Source organism: Apteryx rowi, unplaced genomic scaffold, assembly GCF_003343035.1.
Source record: "Apteryx rowi isolate R43461 unplaced genomic scaffold, aptRow1 scaffold_659, whole genome shotgun sequence".
Taxonomy (NCBI): Eukaryota; Metazoa; Chordata; class Aves; order Apterygiformes; family Apterygidae; genus Apteryx; species Apteryx rowi.
The window spans coordinates 437496-463511 of NW_020450937.1; the positions used below are offsets into that span (position 1 = coordinate 437496).

The window sequence follows — 26016 nt, forward strand, 5'->3', positions numbered from 1 at the left end:
AGATAGTATCCTTAGGTAGGCAGCAGCTGCTGAAAGACAGAAGCGCTGTAAAGAGCATCAGCTTGTGTAATAAGCATATTTGCTTAAATGTTTCAGATATTTTCAACTTAATGTATCAACGCTTCAGGAGAGTAACATCAGTATACCATTATGGAGGCATATTGGAAAGATGAAAAAACACATAAAATAGATTACTGTCTCACTAGGGCTTGAAAACAATGCTCATCCATTTGAATGGAATCAGATGATAGAATATAGAGTGGAAGAAGTGATACCAAAAGCTGCATAATGCAGGAAGACTGATCACAGTTTAACAGACAAACCTTCTGCTGTTAAGGAATAGGGAGGAAGGAATATACTGGCTATAAAAGAGAGCAAGAGAACTAAGTAAAACTAAAAGGAAAAAAAAATCACAAGAAGGTAGAAGTAAAACAAGTTAGGCTTACAGGTTTAAAAGCTTTCCACGTCCAAGATAATATTTTAGAGAGAATGCCAATCCCACAACAGTGATCATGAGCAGCACAAGCTGTAGGCAGCAGATCATAACCAACCCCTCAAAGGGGGAGTCTGCCTTACAGGGCAAGGCCTCAGGACTCCAGAGAGTATAGGAATGGTCACACAAGCACCAGGCTGTAGCAGCACGCATGTCTTCCACCAAAGCTAGCAGATATTGATTCTTAAGCTACTGGCCTAGATAGTACGTGCATGTTTCAGACAAAGGATCATGCATTTTCTAGAAAAAAATTGCACAAAGAATAGTCAGGGAGATAGGATCATTTAATTAGCGTATGCCATAAATCAAATCAAGGAAATGAAACTTGCTAACTTGTTTCTGCAGAGCCAAGTGTCTTTGCAAAGGTATACTCTTTGAAGAATATTCTTTAACACCATAATCCTTGAAACATCCTGAAAGCAGCAAGCTCTGGGCGCTTTTTACAAGCCCAAATGAAGATCCAAATATTCAGGGCAAGACTTATATGTCTCAACAACTTTCAGTCCTGAAAGCTTCTAGTTTCTCCTTGCTCTTTAAAATTTTAGCCAAAGGCTATGAAACAAAGGAGTATAAATCCACTCAGGCAATGTTTTGAAGAACCTCAGAGATACGTGATCTGTCTCCTCAGATCACTGCTCTTGGGAGTTAGACCAGTAGCAACAACCTCAGAAGAGTACCTAGTATTCAAGATTACAGGACAGCTAGCATGAAACAAGTTAAGGAGCTGTGTTGACCAGAAGTTTAGAGGTTGTTTAAAAATGCATTGTCTAATATATGTTAATTAATACTATTTTAAAATGCCACTCAGCATCTAATATTAAAGATGGCAAAGGCAGTAATGTTAAAAAAACAAACAAAACAAAAACAAACAAACAAACAAACTTGGAGCTGTCTAGAGCATCAAGCTTCTGAAGGAGAAACAGGAGGAGGTATCAGTTCTTAAATCACAAGAATATTGAGTAAATTACAATCTGCAACTTCACAGATTTCAGAGATAGAAGCATTTCTGAGGCTTAGAAGTAACACAAGCTTAATGAAATGAGCCTTCAGACAATGTGGTATGGATAAACAGGTATGATCACAGAAGGACTGAATACAAAATTTGACCAGGGCTTTCCTTATAGAACTCATTTCCTTCATACGTTTATTATTTCTTAGCTCATAGCACACTACAAGAAACACTTAATAAAAAGTACATCATTCACTAAGATGCGTTTAGCTGTGCATCACAGAATTGTTACTTACTTTTATTCCAAGTTCTGAGGCCATTTTTTTAATGCCATCAGTTTACAGATATTTTTAAAATGTATCAGTGCTTATACTCTCCAAATTTCAATATGCAATATAGACCCTCTGTGTTTCAAAAGCTGCTTAGAAAATGGATGGCTCTGCTTTCCACCACTGAATACATTCAGAACTGCTAAACTGAGGCCTGTGATCTCTCATAAGCAACTCCCTCACAAGAAGTATAGCAAACTGAATAAAAGAAATATGCAACCCTTTGGACATCCCTGCTTTGCTTTTGACAGGAGATACTTGTTTCTAGCTAATGTTTCATGATACAAGAAGTAGGCAGAAGTGATAGGAAAACTCCAGAAAGCTATGTCCTGCCTTTAAAGGGGCTTCCTTCATTCTCTTTAACAGGGAAAGGAGTTTATTGCAGACAGAACAGGAACTGGAGAAGGTCTGCTACCAAACGCTGCTTCTTAAAAAGGAGCTCTGAGGAATCACTTGAAATAATCTCAGATTTCCACTGACAATGCCTTCTCCCTACAGAATTGCTGCAAGGCTGGAGGAAGAAAGATGAGCCAAAGCCAAAGACATGGTGCTTGGAAAGAGGTTCCTCCTGAACTTTCCCTAAGGACTTTTCCAGCTTGGAGGCAGAAAACTGGACTCTAAACATGAATGCAAGATCGTGAACAGAGGACGAGTTGTCAATTCACTAAAAAAAGCTTTAAAGATGTGCTTGCCTCTCTGTGATGGGTCTAGAGTATAAAACCCAACATGTTGGGCTGATGGAGTAGTACGGACCCCATGGGAGAGACTGCATTTCAGCCAATGGTCTTGAATCCAAATGTTTGTCCTGGATGTCCTCTCTTTGTCCTAATGGTTCATGGCAGCGACTGCAAAAATAGCCTGAGCATCGTAAGCGTTTATTTGCAGAATTTGTTGGATGCTAACTTAAAGGAAGACTAAGTCATACATTTCAGTGCATGATAAAGAGGAAAGAATAAAATCATGAATACCAGTTTTGCCTATAACCGAAACTCTCCTGGTTATTTTAAGAGAAGATTTCCAATACCTAAAGGCAGCATTTGACTGCAAAAAAGCACAGCCAAGAGGAGCAAACACACGGGGCATGCACTTTTTATTCAGCGTAATGTGAAACCAGCCGCTGAAGCTGAGACACAAGAAGGTAGGGAGGAATTAAGTAATATTTTTAACTTGAAAAGTAGGAACATCTTAAATTCAGTCATTTATGAAACCAGCAGAGAGCATAACCTTCTGAAAGAATAGTTTGTATTTCAGCTCAGCCATATAATACCATAACAGCTGTTTAAAAATGGTTGCTCTGCACTGTGGTAGCTGCAGCACAAGGGACCCAAATCTTTACAACAAAGTACTGGCTCTGTTGCAAATACCGCGGCTATGTAAATTCGTTTAAGCAATCCTAGTGGTATGTACTTCAGCGAAAGCTGAATTACAGCTCTAAATTTTCAATGAATTGCTGACAAAATATTTTTTCTACAGTCCAGCCAGAGAAGCGTTCAAAGCTTAGCTTTAACTTAATGAGAAAAAAGACAAAAATCTTTTTATGCACTTTTACCTGGCTGTATTTGCTGCACGTTCTTCCACATGGGCAAATAGCACAGTTCTTAGATAGGAAAAATGTGTTTTAGTAATAAACCAAGCATGAGTCTGACCCCAAAAGATTATATGCAATACTAAAAATAGATACCAAAGCAACAACAATATGCCAGAGACCAAAGTTACAGTAAACACATCCTCAAAGCAATGATTGCATCAGTCTTTCACACATCTAATTGCAGAAAACTGCAATTCCAATATCCAAAAACATTTCAGAGACAGATGGCTCTCATGAGGGAATACCTGTTTATTATCAGTATAAGGCACATGAAAACCTATATAATTCCAATAGTTACCATAAAGAGATAGTATTACTACATAGCACCAACACTGACCCAGCAAAGCTTAGCTTTTATCTTTTATCAAAAATATGTTCTGACAAACAAGAAAAGAGTATTTGAATTTCATCAGCCAAAATAAATAGCATTCCTCCTACCAAAATAAGAAATTCTGTTTATTGTGCAATTTCTCTGTTCACAGCAAAAGACATGTCAGGAAGCCATTTCAGGACCCAGTCAAATGTAGTCTATATTACAGCTACCACAGGGTCATTGGTCCCCCAAATAAGGGAAGTCCAGCTCACTCATGACAGGGTGGAGCAGGCTTGCTCTCTGCCTGACCACAAGAATGGAGCAGCACTTCAGGCTGGTAAATGGAGAACAGTGAAACGTTCGTAACAGTTTCCTAGAGAAAAGGAGATGCAACATGGTTGGAAACAGTAGATGTGAATCAACAGGAGACTTAGCCTGGCATCTTCTCCTACATTAGAAAGCAGCTAAAAGCCAGGAGACCAACAAAAGAGTTTACATGCTGGTTTAGCTTCTGCGACAAAAAAAACAAGCCAGAGCATTCAGTGCAGCGACAAGGCATGGGCCGAGGGCTGGGACAGCTTCTACCGACTAGAACAGAAAAGGTCACTGAGCAGCCAGGGAAGCTGCCACACACACATTATTAGGATGGAGGATGCCCAAACTGGCCCATCTGTATGGATGCATTCAGAGTCTTTTAGGACACTGGGCACAAGCCCCTTTACAGCTCTTCCTATATGCATGGTGCAGAAGAAAGACTCCTTAGCCAAATAACCTGCTTCAAATGAGTGGTTACCTAGAGTTCAAAAACATGTTTTTGTCCATTTCACATCATCCTGAACAGCAAGCCAGAAAACTCATTGCTTTATAACATATCACCTAAAGTAAACTGTGAAATTACATTGTTACAAATCTTATTTTGAAAAATTAGGCCTCAGATACATGAGAAGGTTTCCATAAATTAGCTGAACAGTTAACAGAATGCATATGTTGCAAATGGAAGTTTTACTTTAAACGTTTTAATTTGCAAAGAAGAGAAAGCATGAACAGGCTATGAATATAGTTGAAAGCGAGGAAAGGCAGAAATTTGCATGTCTGAGCCCTCAGATACACCAGATTATTATCAACTATTCACTAGAAGACAATTTTTACCTCAGTGATTGAGGATGCTGAGCTATAGTAACATCACCCCACCCCCCAAAAATAATTCCTTTTATCCACAAGATTTTATCTGTCTGCATTCATCTCAATAAAAGAATTAGTAGTAATAAAGGAAATAGGCTTTCAGATCCACCTCAAGACTATCCTTATGACAATCCATATTCTAATACTTGAGAAAATACAGAAAAACATCTGGGCTGGAAGGTTTGGCTGAGTGCACTTCAGGTGTACTACTGAAACATTCTTTGATAGTAGGTGCTTTACAAACCTGAACTTGATAAGAGAAAGGCAAATAAGAAGAATCCAAGATACAAGCTGCAGGCGCCCTGCGAAAATGTAGTCAGTTATTCATAAGATTAAGTGGATATTCTCTCTAATTAAAGCTAAAAAGGAACGACTTCTTGCCTATGAAATACATGCTGAGTTAATGCTGCCAAGATAGCAGAAGTAGTCTTGACAATTTGCAAAAATCACATATTGCAAAAATCTTTAAAATGATTGTTCTACTTGAAACAAGACTACTAACTTGCTAAGCTCTCCTAAACGCTTAACTATGCAGAACTACAGCATGTAGTAGAGTTCCACAAGGTGCATGTACAGTCTAAGATCAGAGCATTACATTAATGTAACACAGTCACCTATGGCTAGTTGAAAAACAAAATGAAAACCCCATGCACATAACCAAAAACTTCTCCAGAAAGCAAGACTAGTTAAACTAGTTTAACCTAGTGTTGTCTGAAGAAAGGTACATACTAGCAGATTTCCATCGAAAATACGGAGATAAACTTTTTCAACCAACAATCTAGGTTTTTCTTTTAAAACATTCTCATTTCATTTTTTTAATTTTTTTTTTTTAAGCTCCCTCCTCTCCCTCAACAAATAGGACAAAGATACTAGATTTACTCAAATGGCTGAATATTGCAGTTTCTTTCAGGATGGAAATCACTTTTAAAAAAACCAACCATCTCTAATATGAAGAAAGAACACTTTTTTGCCATTTAAATTACCCTCAGCTATGACATTTCTTTTGCTTCACAATAAGAACAGATAAAAGTGAAGGAGAAACAGAGAATAAACATGTTCCTTCAAATGGAAGAAATAAGAAATAGAGCACTAGAAGAAGAAATGAAATGAGGATCAAGAAACAGAGGAAAATCAGTACAAGATGAATCAAGCAAGCAAAAAAATAGGCTAAAACTACAAACAGAAAAAGAGGATCCTTTCTGTCAAGAAGTTCTCTTTTCTCCCTTCAGTCAAGCTAATGCTGTTTGAATATCTATTCAATACTTGACATTGCACTGTTGCAATACACTTTTTGGTTTGTACTTTCCATTTGTGAATGCACTTCATGTGTGCTGACTCTGAAAACAGTGCCAACATTACTGAAAGATTACCATTTATAATTCAGATTCAAGAAGACTGTATAAAACGCCAAGAACCTTATGCTACAAACTCATGTTTTTTTCTTTCACTCAGGAAAACTGGTAAAGAGCTTTGAGACTAAACTAGCCAACGTTAAAGTACCACGAAAGAAAAACAAATTTATTATTTTCTTAATGCCTGGAAGGTGTTTCAATGCTTTTTGTATATTTACTGTATGAGAAACTTAGTATTTTGAAGGAAATTAAGGGGTAAGCATTCTGAAATTGCCTTATGGTGGGCCTATGGTTAATCTTTTCTACCTACCTCTTCTCCCTCATCGTGGTCTTAAATAAAAGTTTGCCCCTTCTTAATTTCAAGGCTACTCTGAAGAAAAAACACTTACCCCTCCTCCCTGTATCAAACATGCATAGAGGAGGTAAGGCAAAGGAAGACATTTTCCTTATAAAGTCAACAGAATACACTTCAGATTACAAAGATCAGGAAAACGGGTAGCTCAGAGTTTATTTTGATGCTGCATTTATTCTGCAATTACCTTCAAAATATAAATTTAATAGCATGACAACCTTTTCCAGCCTTCCCTGGCTCTCATATATTATTCAAAATACATTTAGGCATATTTTCAATACATAAAGAAAATGAGGGATAATCAGTGCAATTATCTGAAAAGCAAACTATTTCTTATATGTTTATATTGACTGAGGCCAAAGTTAAAAACTCAGTTTGTCACTTTCGAAATAGTAATCTGGTCACCTGACCCTGAAACTTTACATTTGCTTTCCAAAAACTATCTATGTCCTGAATAAATCGAGCTGGTTACGAAAAAAGCATACCCGCAAACAAATTTTCAATAAAAATCAAAACAAAAGCAAGATATTAAATGACATTTGCCTTTCATTCAATCATCTAGGTCTGTTTGAAAGACTTCCAAATAGCTAGTAAAACCCTAACAACTCTTCCTAATTAAATTTTGAATTTAAATATGACCTTCAAAAGAAAGCTACAAAAACATAAAAACAGATTTTTGTTTTCACTACCCTTTTTCTCCCCCCTTTGGAATGCCTCATATGAAAATGAAAGTGAATTATTAGGCGTATCCTTGCTGAAGCAGGACAGAAGATTTCTCAAAAGCATAATTGACAACAATGTTTACAAGAACGGCCATTAGCAAAAATAAAAGCTCAGCGGAATAAAACCGCTGATTAGGTACTCAAACTAAGAAAACAAAACTTTCAAGATTCACAAACACAGAAGTTTGCTCCTTTTCTGTATAAAAACAACTGCTTGTTGCATAAAGACAACACATCTGTAAAAATCAAAAAAACCTGCGTGCAGTACTCAAGCATTAGTCATACAAATCTTCCTAGCATGTCCCAATAAGCAAAATCTGTAAGACTATTGTCTGCCTTAGTTTTCCTTCAAAAATCTCCACAAGCCAACATACAAGTATAATTAATTTGCATTATATAGTCTGTTCTTCTTTTAACAAAATAGGGTTGTGATTTTAAAATTTCTGTCTATATCCTCCACAAAAGTGTGGTGTTATTTTGCGTCTTATTTACAGAACTCGAAACAGAGTCAGTAAAAGTACTATGAAAATAATCTTTATTCCAAATTAATGACTTCTAAATAGATCGTCATTTATTACTTACCAGCATCACAAATTTAAATCTTTAACACTGAGATTCACACCAGAGGAACAATTATTTAAGAGGTGGAAAAAAAAGAAATCTGAGGATACGTACGACCACTCAGTCTCCAACTCCTCTCTGCAGACTTTCAGAACATGGAGAGGCACAGTCAAGTTCCCAGGATCCAGCAGTTCTCTCACTCTCTCTGAATTAAGACAGGTGAATAGGACCATACAACAATAGGCAACAATTTTCTCATCACTGTAAGTAAGGCAGGTCCTTCAAAAGAAAATAGAGTTAAGAGCATGAGTTAAAACTGGAACTGGAACAAAGCAATAGTGACATTCAGCGCACTGAGTTGTTTTGGTCTGCTGTCTTTTAGGGAACCCTGAATAAGTCATTGCTTGAGAGGCACAGAAGAAGTCACTACAAAGAAAAAAATCCAACTACTTTCCAAAGGTTAAATTTAACAGGTAATTTTCAAAATTAATGATAAAGTTGAGCTAACTCGAGATTTAGGAATTAGGCAAAGTTATAATAATTACACTTATCTGCTCTTATTACCAGGAGATAAGAACTTTATACTGATAAGTGGGCTCCAAAAATATGCTCTCATATGAATATGACATACAGTCTTTGTTACTAGATCACTATGAAAAATTTAGCCAAATGCACCACCAATATTGTCAAGTGTCTGCATAAAATAGATTATATATTTCATTACACATATGTCATCAATCTCCAAAATGAAGTTTTGGTGCAGTTAGGATGGGGGTAGAGGGATTGGAAGACAAAGATTAAGTCACCTTTGTACATTCCATCAGATGCCAAATACCAACAGTTTTGCACAGCAGCAATGTGAATAAAGGAAAAGTTATGTTCTTGGAAATGATCAGAGTATAACTATTTGAAAACATCTCTGAAATCTGAAATAAGGCTTATATTTGAAGTTCATCATTTAAAACAGAATTTTCTTCCAGCCTCTGTTAAATGAAATCAATCCACTGTACAGTTTAGAATAAGCAGGTTTTTAAAGGTCCTGACCCCTGTGGTTGACTGAGAAAAAAAAAAACATCTACAGGATATGGTCTCAACCGTCCCATGCTCCCCAAAGTTATTTTTCAAAACTTCATGGTGCTAGTAGAAGGACAACTATAGTGTACAAAAGATTTGAATATAACCACAGAAATTACACTATAAAAAAACCCGCATCCATGCTTACAAGAAGAGATCTGGGAAAGCACACTTCCAAATGCTATTCTGGGAATCTCCATTTCCTGCTGCAATGTTTCCAAGAAACTGGAGGCTACAACGAAAAGCTGAAGAAAATAGAAAATATATTAGCAGAAAATTCAAAGAAACACTAATGAACTTCAAATAAATGACACTTTTCAACATGACAGTTATACACTACAGAACCCATGTCAATTAAGCCTTGGAGGCAGTAATTGGCTGTCACTGTACTTAATATTTGCTTTTTCTCTTCTAATGCAAATAATTTTACAAAGCATTCTAGAAATGTACCCCTAACAAATCCATTTTTCCAATGAGAGTTACATCAATAGCGAACACTGGCTACTAGTGGATACAAAAAAACAATCGACTCCAGGGAGGGATCGGTTCAACAGATGGAAATCAGTGAAAGCTCAGAATTATGCTTGGTGCAAACTGAAGCAGACCCATGCTGAACCAGTGGCTGCCACACAGCAGTGGCCATTTTGTCTCTTCCAGCTTTGTGGTGACTTTCTTCCTAATATTAAATTAACACAAATAGGCTGCCTCTCATCACCAGAACTCTGCAAGAGCAGCTCGGCCTGCTACCAACAGAGCTCCCCATGCACACTCCCCAAGCTCGCCAAGAGACAGCTAGAAAAATTTGTTGCGGCAGGTCGAGTCATAGCAAGAGAACCAAATCTGCTATCCCACGTTAAATTATAGGTACCTGGACAAATCTTTCCATAACATAGTGTCGTACTCAACACTTTCAGATTTCTACCCTAGAAGAAATTAAAGCCAGTACACTAAGCAAGTTTGTCTCCACTAAATTGAATATGCCAGAATTCTATTGTTATTACAAAGGATTTATTCCAGCCTCTTCTCAATATAGATTTAAAATATGTGAATAAGGTATTTCATCATATAAGTTAATATCCAAGAGCCCCCCAAAAGCCAAAAGATGGAAATTAATAAAAAACAAAAAAGTCAACCCACAGACCCCACAAAATTCAAACACTTTTTTGGCACTACTGACAGCTCTCAATAGCCTGGCCCTTCTTTATAGGTTGGCAAAGAAACTTAAAATTAAATATTAAAATGCAGTTTAACAGATATTACAAACAGCAGCCTAATACAGACAGTGGTGGCTGAGATTGCCAGGTTTTGAAAATACAAAAGAAGGTCTCTTTGAAAGGTGATGTGCCAGCTGGCAGCCAGATTTTCTACAGAGATCTGGGCATATGTCCCCTTGGGAAGAAAAGGAAAGCATGTCAAAAATGAGGTTTCTTGGGCTTATTCTTGGGAATAGTAACTTTTCTTTTTTGTATACGTTTTTAAGCCCAAAATATGTATGTCCTCTATAGTGCATTTTGAAGCATCTTTTCCTTTACACTTTGGTTTTTAAGACCTCTGTTCTCTTTTCCTGGACATCTGCACTTTTTAAAATTACTTTCTGCCAAGCATTATGCTTCCACTATTCCTCTCCATCTGGTTCCCATCCTGCTGACTCAGAATTTTTCTGAAGGACAGAAAGCATGGGCACACTACTTCTCTAGTGGACATTTTATGGAAATACTTTCCTGCTAGAAAAAACTAACAAGGCTGTAAATCCTAGGAATAAAGTATTATTTCTCTTGGTGAACTCCTTACCTACTGCACTATGAGAAAGAATGAACTCTAGAAGAGATATGAAGTAGTCTGGCTATACTCCAATCTTTACCCAAAATTTACTTGACCTTTTAAGTCACCAACTGCTCTTTGGTCATCAGTGACTAAGATGTCAAAAAATATTGCAGAGCAGGAAAAAGTTAAAAATCTTTTAAAAGAAGTTCTTATTATAACAACAATGAAGTGCTATCAACATGTTTGAAATATAAGAACAAAATATCTACAAATTCTCCATTAATTACATACTGGAGTGTTAGCATTTATGAAAGCAATCAGTTATTTTATTTAACGCTGTCCTTGTTTGATCATGATTTCCTGGATGTGGAAGGATGTGGGGAAAGATCATGATTTGGTGGATGTACCCGGAGAGAGGAGGGAAGGGAAGGGGAAGGTGTAATCTCTCGGTGCTTGTTTTTAAGCAGTAATGGTTAACATTTTTCTTTTGGAAGACACAAACCAGTGTATGGGTAAACAGCAAATCTGGGAAGCAAAAGCATTTGTATCTATTCACAACTATGGAGAAAAATAAGATGTCTTGACATCGCAACATTTCCTTGTGCAAATAATCCCATCTCATGTGATGAACCTCAGCAATTTAAAAAAAAGAGTGTGATTCTACAAACACTTGAGTTAATTAAGCTATTCCAGGAGTATGAATTACACAAAACAGTACCAAGCTCTGAATGTGTACAATCAATTCATATGCTCTATCAAAACTAAAATGCTACTGCTACACTGTTTCTACAGTGCCTAAACTCCTTTTCCCCACCGCTCCTTCCCCAGTAAAGAGCAGATTCAGCCAGGTCATCTGGTACTACAAAAAGACATACTTCATTTCACAGTACACAGTTTGATGCAAGGTCAATGACATACGCCAGACACAACCATATAGCGTACTGGAGTGTGAATACTCATGTGCCATGTCCAGTAATCACGGATAAAGAGCCAGGGTGAAGAGGGGAAAATAACATTAAAAGAGTAGCTCTCACAGCATGTCCTTTGAACCACATCACAGCAGTAGCTGCACGGTTATGCTCCTAGGAATCACAGTTATGCCTGGTGCTGGAGTATGCAAATGGCTAATAATGTGGCATTGCTCTCCAAAGACGATTCCACACAGAATGTACTAGCCTAGTACCAATACCAAGCAACAGTGAATTTTGATTTGAGCATTGGAAATCTGTACTTAAGGCTTTTCTTTCTTTTCTTTTTTTTTTAAGAAAACAAAATCTAAGCTGTTAATTCATCGCAGGATATGAGTGCATTACTGCAGTTTTTTGTTTTTTGTTTTTTAAAGTACTGCACACCCAACTATGGAAATTTTTTTTAGCACTCAATGTCTGTGTTTCTCTACTACATTTTACCTCTATTGGGCTTTACTACTGCAACACATCACTGAACTATGGTTAGAAATCTCTTAGCATCCACAGATACTGATTTTCTCCTCTCCCACAGTTTTGTCGTTACAATAGCAAGAAAATCTAAAAGCCTATTAAATCAGACTTTATTATACAGCATACCAGCTGAAACAATTTCACTATCCATTCTATAAACCATCCTTTTTCACCTTTTCAGAAAACAAAAAGGCTACTTCACTTTTTCCTGAAGACTTACAGATCTTTATGAAGCTAAAAATAATCATCAACCCCTCTTTCCAGCTGCATTAGCTAACATTTTGAATAAACTACTCATGACTACTAAAAAACAATAAGCGCTTCCCCTAGGAGTGATACTCTTAAGAGAGTCTTAAGTCCTTCCCCCAAACAGTGGTATCTATAAGCACTAACTTTAACAAATCATACTGTAGCTGTAGACACAGCTAAATTTTAATTTAAAAAAATGTTACACTGTGTGTGGTCAAACAAGAGTATTTTTAACCTGATGGTCAACCACTGTGAAATTACATGTACTAAGATGTCGTTTCTGATATGCAGATTGACCCTAGAGCTGAAGAAATTTCTCCCCCATTGAAATTTCAATGGTTCCTATAAAAGCAGAATGTTCTTTAGCAAATGCAAATACTCAGATTACATATTGCTTTCACAATCAGCCTGCATTAGTTATAGAGAATTTTCTAGTTTCTACAGAAACAACCTCTTTATACAACAGGACAATGGGTACAAGGAGAAGCACTGACTCTTTCCTTAAAAAATTCTGGTACCTAATGCTTGTCTACACGTAAGCTGATCTTTTAGAACTGCTCCATACCATCGTTGTAAACGGTGAGGCAGCTGGTATCACTTTAAAGCCCTGCATCAGGATGGCTCAAATGCCCTCCATTCATTCAGTACCTTCAAGATCACAGCTCTGCTTGATCCTTTCAATCTCTATGAACATATGTGGACTAAATCAAGCTCTAGCACACACTTTTCATTTAAAAATTTTATTGTGCTACTGCCCAGAGGGTCTGAAAAGCACACATTTCACCAGCCTGATCCTTTGTCTTGCTCCTCATGAGGAAGTCATTTTACACAGCGGCATCTGCAGAATCAGATCATGTACAAGATGAAAATTCAAATCCTTTAAGTCATTAGGACAAAGTTTTTAAGCATTATGTTTAAAAAAGCCAATACATTATTTCCTTCTGTGATATTTCCAATAAATTTAAGTTACAGTACCAAAGCTAAACAGAGACTTAGCAACTCTAAACTCTTCTATCAACAAGACTAACTACAATTTTACTCCCAGTATCTTTTCTGATTGGATTGCCACACACAACCATTATGTTATTAAGCAACATATTTTGCTGTAGTATTTATTATTTAGATGTTTATATTCATATAAATTTTATTACATCCTTTATTTTATTACACCCGTACAGAAAGTGAATTTTTTCCTGGCAGATAATTAGACCACAATCTTTCATTTTCCTGCTACAATTTTTCTAGTCAGGATCAGTGAACTCACTCACTAGTCTCTCTGGAAAAACCTTGATGTCATCTACAGAGGTTTACAACAATCACAAGAAGGTATTTCCATTCTTTTTACTTGGGGCAGACAGCACAGTGATAGTTATAAGAACGTTACTCTGCATTTTATTTTTCTCCCTCATAAGAAAGGCCATCCATGTAATGAGTAGTCCAATCATAAACTAGTGTTACCTAAAAATCTAAAAAAAATCCAGTCAAAGCATGTATGAAGATCTACAACATCTGTCAGAGCGCAACTGTTAGGCTTGTGAACTTGCATAAATATCTTTTATCTGTCTTGCTTATCATTAACTACGCATGGAAGATATAGATTGTGTACTCCCTCTACATTGGGTGCATGCACAAAGATTTACAAGTACTTACACCAAATCACAGCCTCCTGACAGCCTGAAAAATCTTTTAAGTTGCCTGTGAGCTTTACAAATTTGAATTGCATGCTGTGAAACATTAGACAGACCTCTTTTGGTTGTTTGTAAACAACGGCAGAATGTTTGTGATACGTTGCTATCACTGGAAAAATAAAACCTTCAACTCAGCATAAGGTGTAGACTTTTATTACTATAAAATGTTAGCCTCCACCACCGTCATCCGGTCATTGACTTGTTTCCTTGTGGCTGCAAGTTAAAGCAACTTCCAGTCATAAAAAGAGTTATTTGCCTATTCACCACAATGAATCATATCACAAATACTAACGAAAATGTATTTTCTTTGGAAAACAGTCTGTCTAGACTATTCAAATTGAATGTACAATGCATATATGGGCTCTGTCATTTAAAGTTATTAAAAAAGTGCTTAGCATTTTATTTCTGTAAATAAAATGAATGTCTAACTACTGATTATATTTCTGCCTTGATCACACTGCACTCGCTACAATGCAGACTAGTAATCCATTTTTGCCAACTGTGGAATATCAAGAACGTTGTGTTTAATAAGTTCCTGTTCCCACTCTTCATCTCCCTCACCCCCAAAAGAAAATAACACTTGATTTTTTTTTCTTTCTCTTCAGAAATGCCAACTCTATTATTAGCAGAATATGTACAGTGACTGACAACCATCCTGCTTTTGAAAGATTAATGTTGAGGCAAAATATCAACACTTTGTTCTTACTACAGGTGAGAACATGTCTCAAAGACTTAAAAACAAACAAACAAACAAACAAAACCTCCACCACCTTATTCAAAATGTAAAGTTACAAGTGAATTACAGAAGGAAGCTGGAAGCAATCATTAGAGAACCAATCAAATTAGCATCAAATGTAAATTAAGTTTTAACAAGATCTCATAACGGGAGATTCAAAAAGTGTATTTGTGCATTTACTGGGAAAAGGGTCAGTTCAATAGTCCACTGGCCAACATGAAGTCAGGTTCATACAGCATCAGCAAAGCTCATTAGACACAGTGACAGGACTCTTCTCTATCTTCTGGGAATTTAAAAAGAGAACCTCACTGATATGCTCATTTCTTTAATAAATTATCTATTAAAGTCTAGAGACATATTAAATAGGACTCATGTAATAACCCCACAAGTAGCAGAAATACAGCTCCCAAGTCTGTAAGGACTTGCACGTTTTACTTGTATAGGAGAGTAATCTCAGGCATGTATTTATAAACTTTCTACATGCATTAGAATTTAAAATCTTTTTCTTGACTCAACCTAAAAGTTGACCTTAAATCTAACAAGACAATGTCTCTTTAAGGAGTGTGCTCTAGCAAAATCAGCAAATTTGAAGTACTGGGGAGTCTCAACCTGGACTTAAACCATGCCAGGAAACCAGGAAAAATAACAAAAAAGACTGGCCACCCACTATGCGTTACTCATGGTATCTAACCATATGACACACTACTACATGATACCTTGCACAGGTCAAAAAAAAAAAAAAAAAAAAAGTAAAATACTAACCAAGATTATAAGTAAATTTCTCCAATTGTGTTTTTGATGGCATACTGTAGGTATTATTTCATTTAAATCAAAATTTCCATTGAGGTGCTTATATTTCCCCTTGAAAAGTCAGCTGATCTTTTTCTATAAGCCTGCGGAATGGATATCAGACTTTTTTCTCCTTTAAACCATTTATAGTCTGTATCTGGCTAACAATGAATCATGGACCTATTGCAATCGATTTAGAGACCAACAAGTAAACTTATATCTAGTATTTGCATATCCACATTAACATACAATGACAGTTTTAGCATCCATCTTCTTAAGCATTACCATTTGTATATACTTACTTGTTATCATTAGTACTGGCTGAGTTATAAAGTAATAAATCATTTATTGTGTGAATGACACAACATCTGTTTTTGTGGCCCTGTACTCTTGAACTGAAAAACAAAGAAATGTGGTTTCACACACTTTATAGCCTCCCCCAAATCCAAAGCCTTCAGAAGTTGCAAGTGCACTCAGAACCCCCTTGCGAGATAACTGCAGGCACCAGTCTTCTCACGAGTTTGGGCTCTCAGTATCAAGTTGTTCTCATCAGTGAACAGAAAGTGGAAGAACTTGACTGGAAACACAACTCTCTCCTCTGGTCCCTCCCCTCCTGCTCTCCACCATGATGCCGGCTGACTTAATGCTCCTCGAACAGTGCTGTAGCTTCTTCTCCACGAGCAATGTCCTGCATGTCAAATGCAGCTAAGGAGCCTGCTGGCCAACTGCATCTGGTCCATGAAGTCCCTTAGTGAAAAGGGAAGCCCCAAAGCTGCATACAGGCTGCTTGCCTCTTCTCAGCTCCTTATGTTAGGGTCCCTTCCATATCACATGAAGTGATGTATGCCTGGAAGGCGAAAGAACAAGAAAGAGCTTGACATTTTCTGGCACAAAACTTCCACTCTAACTAGAGTTCCCCCTAGCACTCTCAGGCAACCCTGGGGACTCTTTAGTAACAAAGAAACTCCCCTCAGGACAAGTGAGGACTACTAAGCTTCTTCTCCCTGCATTGTGTTTAGGAAGCTCTTTGCATTAGAAGGTCTGTCTGCCCCATTCTTCTCATCTTGATCTTACAATCCTGAAGACCTGGCAGAAAAAACAACAGCAAAACCCAGATCCGGCCACATCCCACAGGAACACAGGAAAACCATTCTCTTCTGCTACTTCTCCTCCATCACAGCCACATGGCAGGAAAGAAGCACATGACCTGCACTATGCCCATCACTGTCACTAACCACAAGATCTATCAGAGACAGCAAATAATTGGCAAACCCCATTGATGCCTGTCCTTTTCTACCCAAAGCCTAGCAACATGTTACGAGATAAAGATTAGTTCCTCTTCCTGCCTTTGATGCAGGGGGAAGCTAGAAATGCAGCTACAGAGCAGCTGCTGCAAGATAAGATGATCAAAATTACGATGTCCCTGCTCACACCAAAGCTGCCTGTGGAGCTGCAGCAGCAGTGCATAATGCCAGGGTAGAGCAAAAACATTATAGTTTTCTATCAAAGGACAGGGAAGAAAATTTCCATCCATAATAGAATATTAATTTTGTTTTTCATACATTTGCCTTTACAGTCAATCAATGGACACCATTGCTGATATTTCTGTACGTTTTGATTCATGTACATTTATGCAGATGAAAAACATGCTTCATGGTGAATCTTACTGGCATACTCACTGGTAGGGCAGGGAACAGTGAGGAAGGAAGGATGGACGGACAGAAGGATGGACGGAAGGACAGGGCTCACAGAACACTGCGTTTAAAGGTCCACAGAAATACAGGCATTACTGTTCATTTCAAGCTTCAACCAGAGTAACCAGTAACCAGAAACCATTCTAATTAAATAGACATCAGCAAACTCCCGTTTCCTTTGTGCTCCAAGTGGATATAAGTCCACATTATAAAACCACTATGCATGTGTCATAAATCAGCAACATCTTGGCAGGCTGTGGTAGAAAGCCTCCAAATTGCACAAGGAAAAAAAAAAAAAATCCAGCCGCATGTACTGCCTAGAATTAATATCAGTAGCTAGAGAGGGGAACCCCACAAGGCAGCCCATTGACTACTTATTGTTACAACTTAAAGATATTAATTCAGGTTAGTCTCTCTCCTAGAAGGAACAGAATGATTTACACTGATTCTAAGACAGCCACCGCCACTGTCTGCCAGTACAGCAGTCAAAACAATTTGCCATGAATATCATAGAAATGACAGTTTTGATTATCAGTACAAAGAACAATGAACTGTTTGAAAGCACTAGCTTTTTTGTCACTACTCCAAAGCCTGCTTTCAATTCCAGCCATGTCAGCAGTGTCAGACAGGTGAACCTCTCAAGGCAGGATCTGGTTTGTAGTTCAGATCATATCCCAACAAGCCACTGCAAAAACTCTGTACATGTATACTCACAGTCCACTGTAAATACAGTAATTCAGGTTAGCACATCTTAAATCAGTCACTGCAGAATCAAGACAGTGACAGCAAAAATTCTACAGTGTAACCCAAAGTAGGAGAAATACCACAAAGAACCACTGGATTCAAAGGAGGTAGGAAAGTTAGACCACAATTAGGAAGGTTTTTTTGTTTTGTTTTGTGTTTTTTTTTTAAATAGGAGTGGAGTGTAACAATCTTTCACAGGACTAAAAGGATAAACACAACAAGCTGGAATTTACTATATCTGGAAATAAGATCCTACAAACACTACTGCCTGTGGTAACAAGGGTCTAGAATTGATAATTCAGGCCCTCCTCAAGCCTTTATTCTTAAGTTAGAAGCCTCACTCCCCTTCTCTTTTTTGTTAACGCAAGAAAATGTCACAGTTTTGAATAGCGTCCCCAGTCCTAAAACTGCCCTTCAACAGATCTGAACTCACTCTCCTCAAAACTCACTCCATTCCAGATGTTATAGAATGAGAAAAACACAGTCAGACTTGTATAAAGTTTCCATATTCATACTAAAAGTCAGAGCCAAGCCATGTTTGTGAACACAGATGCATCAGGCTGAAAACAATAGTAACAATAGCATTTATTCAAAATGGCAGTTATTGCTGTATTACATAAAAAATAGTTTACTGTACTAGCCATGCAGGGCACAGTTATGTAAGATCACCCCCCCTCCAGAAGAATAGCACTATTGCAGAGTTAGTTGTGCCTATATACACAGCAGAAAATTCAGAGCACAGAAATCACAGGATATAGGAGTTAACCACTCAGCATTGGAAGCAGTAGAACTGCAGACAGGGGCAATATTACATGGACAAAAGCTGAAGAGAATTCAGTTTGCCAGCACATGACAATTCATTGGTTTGACTAGTCTTAGTCCAGATTTGGCTTTTTTCTTTTCTGTAGACTGCTGAAAGAGGTGTAAAGACTAGCTCCTTATTTTGCAGTTTCTGAAAAAAGGCCAAGGAGCAAAGACCTGGAACAAAGACCTGAACCGAAGCCCACTCAAGTCATAGTTTGGTCCAAAATCCATTAAAGGCAGTGGAAAGACTCTGAGGAGCAAGAAACCTTTCGTATCCACAGAAAGTGGCATCATGCTGACATATGTAGGAAGGGTGAAGCTTGCACTGCTATAATCGTTGCCATAGATGTTCAGAAGAAAGTTCATTGAAAAGCTGTGACAATATTTACTAAAACACAGCAGACAGAGCTGTCCTAAAGTTAGAACTGTAGTACAGACAGGATTGAGGTATACTTCCACCTGGTAATTTACCATCACTCAGCAGCAAAAAGGCGTAAATCCTGTCTATATCATTAATTAGCAAAGCGGCAACTAACTAACTAACTAGTTTCTAACCATTGTTAGAAAATCTTGCACTTGCTTCCTAGCATGGATGTTTCTGGGAGATGCTCACATCACCTTTCAGAAACACTCAAATTCACATTCACTTTATAAATTAATGAGCTAAACACAAAGAAACAAAAAGCCACATGGTACTAAAACAGCAGACCAATTATTTATAACTTTCCTGTTCAGTAAAGTAGTAAAATGCTCTGAGCTATAATAATTAGGGGATAGCAAAACTTTAAAAACACAGAATTTTTTTTAAGCTATGGAAACATGAAACTAAAATCCCAATACAAGTGCAAATAGCAGTTTACTTCTACCAGATAGTGCATCAACTGATTGTTAGGGCATACACTCTGCAAATGCTACAAAGACCATGAAAATCCCAATATTATTTTTACAGACTGGAAAAACACAAAGGCCAAAAACAACACCAATAATTCAAATAATAAACTCATGCTTATGTTTACATAAAAGTTTGATGAGTATAATATATTCGTCACACTCCCGCAATTATTCCCCGAAAATACTATAAATATTATTTTGACAATGTAATTATAGTTTTTACTTTAACAGTGGCAGCAAAGTACTGGCACCAATCCCCTATCCAAAAAGTCTCGATAGACAAAAGCAAAGATCACACATGGAAACTGGCAGTTCTTAAGATTAGGGCTGTCCCTTATTTATATGGCTAAAAAAAGTCCGTTTAAATTAGCATCTGGTTTATTTAGGCTGTAAAACGTAAGTAGTTTATTTGTGCTAACAGCAGGCAAAAGGAAACCCCAAATACAAAAATAAATGAGGAAAAAGATTTAAATATTCTCTTTTTGTCTAAGCAAATGAAACATACTCTTTTCATAATGCTTGTTGGGAATTAACTCCATGGATTGCAGGCTCATTCAGGAACCTCCCTTTCCCACTTCCTCACTCTTGAAAGAAAAGCTAATATGGCTATGTACTGAAATTGATTAAGTTACTATTAACAGTTCATGATTTTTTGACCCTGTATGACAATTAGAATGGTTCAAGCTTTATAAACACTTATTCTCTCATTCCACAAAAATCAGCACATAACATTTCTGACTCGCACAATGGATTTCCGGTGTAATAATTTACAGTATTTGCTCACCAAAAATCTTTCAGTTTGCCTCCTCCTCCAGAGATAAATATAGAAGGCATTGATGTGGGAAGAGAGGAAGGATCTACTTTTAGGAGGACAGTCCTGTTGGTTTAAATTTAGTAGCCATTGAATTTAAGTCTCCAAGATACAATTTAAAAGTTGCATCTCCAACTGTATTATGCTACAATCAAATCCTTATAACCAACCAAGTCTGCGTGGAGACACTTGTTGTTCAAACAGCAAAAATCAGACCTCAGTTTATAGGCAATAAAATTTAACAATGGTTTCCCAAACGCACTGGGTGAGCACTGGATCTTTACTCTGCTATTAAGTCCATCTAGTAAAAATTTACTGTTCCATCACACTTTCCAGGCGTATTTTAAAATATTTATTTTTCATATAATATATAAAAGAAAAGTAGTAGGAATTTGGGAATGAAACTATTCAGGACAACTTGGTTACAGAGCTACAAAAAGCAATAAAAGCAGAATGCAAATTTTTTTTTAAGAATAAAACAGAAACATGACAGATACCGAACAGAAAATAAAAGAGAAGCACAGAGGATGATTAGAGGCAGACTTCTTTGGTCAATACTGGCTATTTGTTACAGAATATTTAGGCTCCATATTTGGCCACTCTCTTTCTCTTTCCTGTTAATTTAAAACACATTGCTGAATGACCAGTCATTCCAAATGATTAACTAAAGGGAAAAAAAAAAAAAAAAGGAATGATCAAAAATGAGTCTCGGATAGTTAGATTCTTATGCCCATATGTAGGCCCTAAATGCCCTGATTTTCAAACTAAGAGTTTCTGCAGGGGCACAGGTCAGAGGCATTCTGAAAAATCTGAGTATTTACTTTTAGCTCATTTTCCCTATTGCCAAGATAAAATCTTTTCAATGGGACCAAAAGAAACAGTGTGGCTGTTGCCATTGCTTTGTAGGGGAAGAAAAACACAACATTAAATAAAATATTGAAAAGAATCAAAGAACAGGTAAGGACACAGGACTACCTGTTTAAAAAAAATAAAAAGGAAAATCAATTTTGTGTCCTTTGGCAGGTTTGAGAATATCACCTTCCTCTGCTTTTCGACACCCTCAAAATTAACCATTATCTTTTCTCCAGTACATTTCCAACTTGCAAATGGTTGAGCGCAGATTTAAGTCAGAGCAAAGAAATAGCTCAAGTTGTTTCACTGTACGTAAGGACAGACACAAAAGGTTTATTTCTCCTAGCCTGCCTTTCTCGTGGAAGTAGAAATCACTTCAATCATTTAACTGATAGTAATTCACATTGTTTTTGTTTTCAGGGCTAACTTTGCAAAGACAACTAAACATTATTTTACTCAAATTTTCCTTTAGAAAAACCAAAACATTTGATGAAACATCTCCTTTTCTGTAAAGCCTTGAAAATGACTCCTAGTTAACAATCTTTTAGAAAGGATAAGCCATCCAGTGTAGTTTCTGGGAATTCCCGATTTCCCCTTCCCTATTTCTTTTCAGGGATCTCTCAAAGGATGTCAGCATGATTTCCTGTGTTACACGAACACCTACAGCTTATAATTCCAGTGGCTTTTTAAACACAGCATGTCCTCACCTTGAAGAGCTTACAAAGAACTCAAGTATTCTTCTTTGCTCTACTGTGTGATGTTCTCCTCCTGTGGATCTCAGGAGGAGGAGGTTTTCCTCTTGCTATTTCATCAAAGACAAGATGCTTCCATCCCATCTGGCTTTTGCAAGCAGTAATGCATCTGGAAGCTATATATAGCCTAAAGTTACCTTATCTCTTATTTTTGTGGTTATAGGCACATACACCCTTATGCCGTTTTTTATATATAAAATATATATATATATTTGTTTTCTTTTTTTTCTTCTTTTTAATCGTCTGAAGGAGAGATGTTTGGCAAGTTGTTTTTATTTTTACAGAGTTCTGAACTCAAAGGTTACCTATTGACATTTATTCTGCTACATTTCCAGTACAGAGTACTTCTCTTCAGCATTAACAGATTAAAAAGGAATACTTATCAATGCACTTTTTCCCAAGACCATGATCAACCAATAAACCAACAATGGATCATAAGCTATTGGTTTTTCATTAACTGAAAGAAGATACATGGGAGCAACAGCTGATCTGGTCCAAATCAGTCTGATATCTGAAAAAACATCTAACTGAAGCTGAACCCAGATAATTACTAATGCTGTTGGCAGGCAGAGAAAACCACTGAACACTTTTCAAACAGAGTGGTCATCTTTAACTGAACAGCATCACAGGCCTTCCTCTCTTCTGCCCAAAGAAACAAACATTTCTTTATAGTTCCATGTAAGTACATGGCATTTGGGTATTTTAAAACAAGATATTCTGTATTTCCCCAAACACTCTCCTTTAGGAAAGGAGGTGCAAACACATGTTAGATGGTTGATAGTCATGTTGCTAAACATCCTACCAGAAAGTGCTCACATTCTTATCATAAGTACAATATAAAAATTCTACATAGAGTCATATTTCACCACTGCTTTTAAAGGATTGCTTTAAGTGCTGTTCTCAGTTTAACTACATCTGCACACTTTTCTGAAAACTGGAAGCAAAGTCAAAGTGTTGTTCAAGGATCCAAGCTTATCATCCACTGTAATTTACTCAACATTTCTGGACTTCATGATATTAAGAAAAAGGAACAACCTAAACCTTTGTACAGCAGCTAGCTTTACTGGAGTGTGATTTTGACCGAAATCTCCAGGAGCAGCTGTCACATTAACACTAATACTGCTGTTAATAATTTCCTATTAATGCATGTTTATGCTCATTACTGTGGTTGGTTAAAACTTCCAGAGATGGGACAGGTGGCATCAGCACAGCACAAAAATACCTATATGCTACTTGGTTTAAAGCTAGCTCAAGTATCCCCAGCAGCCTGGAACTGAGGAACACTGGTCTAATGCTCAGAGCACCTCCCTCAGGCGCACACAATCGCAGCATTGCTCAGCTGTTGACATGGTGCAGTTGCACTCAGTTCTACTCAGAGAGTACAATCAACTCATTCAGAGAAGTCGCATAACAAATTGTACCACACAGAGCAACTATCAGGCATTCAGTGCCTTTTCATCCTTCAGGATGAAAATACTGCAAAGTATTTTGGCAGATAAACACTTTTTAAGCAATTATGCTGGAATTCAAAGCACAGAATTCTTCAGCATGTGGAATATTTTGAGGTGGTGAAAGGTTTGAGGAGATCTATTTACAAACAAAAAGATTAAAGCTCCTTCTGTCCCCAAAATCAATGGAAGGATCAGACAAGACGCAGCCTATTGAACATAAGCTTGCTTCAAAACTGGCATGTCCTCTCTACGATTTATCAGGGAGAAACAAAGTTACCAGTTTTTCCATATTTCAGAGGGGAATCCTAAATCCCAATCTCAGACTCTGGAATCTAAAGATAGATCATCTTGACAAATCTCAATGTACCTTCCCAAAGGTCTGCTAGATTCTGCTAGAGAGCTTAAGACTTGCCATAGGAAAAAGGGGTGGGGGTGGGGAACAAGACATGCTATGAAGTGAAGGAAATTTTCTACTTGGGCTTCTGACAAGGGTATTTCCTATGTCTGCTACAATCCCTAACATACTGAACTACTTCTTAGCTCTTACGAGATTTGGATCTGCTTTAAGTTCAGTTAAAGTTCATCTGGCAGCTACATCAGCTTGTTCTTCTGGTGAGCATTCTTGGTCTTTGTACCCACAATGGAAAAAAAGCTTGTTATCCCGGGGCTTTTTTAATTACAAAAAAAAGCCTACAACAAAAGGCATGTAGGGTACTATGAAATTTCTCACTAAATCTACACTCTGGAGAGATTTAAATCTTTGTTTATTAGACTCGAAGTTAAATTTTGAAAAACTCATTACCTATTTGTTGGAAGACGGTGTTCTTAAATCAGTTAACAAGGAAATACAATGGGCCTTCTCGCATACAGCATTTCAGCATGGGTAGGTACTGCTCCTACATCTTCAATCCCTATTCAAAGTAATTCTGATCTAGTGGTTGGGGGGTGGTGTTTGTCATCTTCTCTGTCTTTCTACAAGGAATATCCAAGACCCATAATCCAAGGGTAATTACTACCTTACACAATTGCCCACTTCCTAGATTTTCACTGTTTATAGCTGTAAGAACACCAAGGACAAGCTTAGTTTTCAGAGACTGTCCAGAAAGCATAGTACTTAAATTCTTCTCTACTCAGTGACTGGAAAGTTCCTTTTCTTGCAGAGAGAGGAAGTAGGATCACTGGAGCAAGAAGAAAACAGAGCATGTAAGAAAACAGAACATGTTTAGAAGTAGATGTTACTTATCTGACACCCATCAGTCTTGACCCTGCCCAGAGGAAAAGAATCATTAAACAGTTCTTTAGCATCATTGCACACCAACTCCCTGCACTCATCTGGCTGCTGAGTTTCACTTATCTTACACTGCAGCTTCTTAGAGTAGGTATCCTCCTCCAAGTACCACACAGTATGAATTGCTCAGTATGCAATTACTACTATGTATTTTAAGCAAATACAAGACTAAGAATTAGGCTATAGAGTGCAATTGAAACTAAGACAATCAACTTGAGAAATAAGTGAGGAAGAGTTGGGACAAACAGTAACACGACAAGGGAGAGGCCTAAAAGCTCTCTCAATATATGTATTAAAAAGAGAGAAGACCATTACTACAAGAAAGGCTGGCTTGCAAGATATTTATTTGCTTTATATAATGAGTTAATTTATATTTTTAGCTATCTGAAGCCTTAGAGAGCTATCCCAGGACAGATGCTCCAACTCACCTTCAGCTTTCCTGGCTCATTGCCTTAGTGGCATATCATGTACTCAAGACAACAGCTTTTTCCACAGCTGGCTGGGAGAAGTAAGTTACAAGCATAGAAGAATTTATCCAACCGTGTTTATTGAAGAAAGAGAATAAGACACACAGAAAACTTGCGGTAGAGTAATTTCAGTGAATATATTTAAGTGAGGACCCAAATTAAGCATGCATAATACCATCATGGGCCTAACAAAGATAAAGCAAACTATTAAAAAAGTTATTTCTGATGGCAGAGAAGACGCAAAGAAGTCTGGATTTAAGCAAACAAATCTTAGTGAGAGTTTTTAAACACAGCATTTTGCATGCCATCTCCTTTTTTGCTGCTTTAATCATTTATATAACATTACAACAGATAGTTCCACCCCTCCCTGAATGCAACCACATTGGTTACGGTACCTGCCAGAGTTGTAATATATACTCTATTTCAGTTCTGTTTTTATCCATTACAAATTGTAGTACATTCTGAACTTTCCTACAAAAGTTGCCACACCACTCAGAGAGACTTAACCGTTACGAATGGATAAAGGAGTGAAAACATATCACAGATCTGATTAACGGGAGTTTTCAATCTGCATAAAGAATTTATAATCTCTTTCCTTCATAAATACATTGAAATTGGGGCTTCAAATTTATTTAGGCTACAGTTTGTTTTGGGGGAGTTTTCATTTTAGCCTGAACTAAAG

At 37.2% G+C, this 26016-nt stretch overlaps 1 protein-coding gene across 12 annotated transcripts in view; it reads right to left on the bottom strand.

The window, feature by feature from the left end:
* Positions 1–26016, bottom strand: part of ATXN10 (ataxin 10) — a 108103-nt gene that overhangs the window by 69887 nt on the left and 12200 nt on the right. For all 12 annotated transcript variants that reach the window (XR_003256523.1, XM_026085044.1, XM_026085038.1 and 9 more), the window contains 2 exons: positions 9064–9160; positions 7956–8120 (listed from right to left, as the gene is read on the bottom strand). Coding sequence is in view for 11 of the 12 variants with exons in the window: in XM_026085044.1 (XP_025940829.1) it covers positions 7956–8120; positions 9064–9160 (262 nt within the window). In the remaining variant the exon portion in view is untranslated. The remainder of the gene's footprint in view (positions 1–7955; positions 8121–9063; positions 9161–26016) is intronic.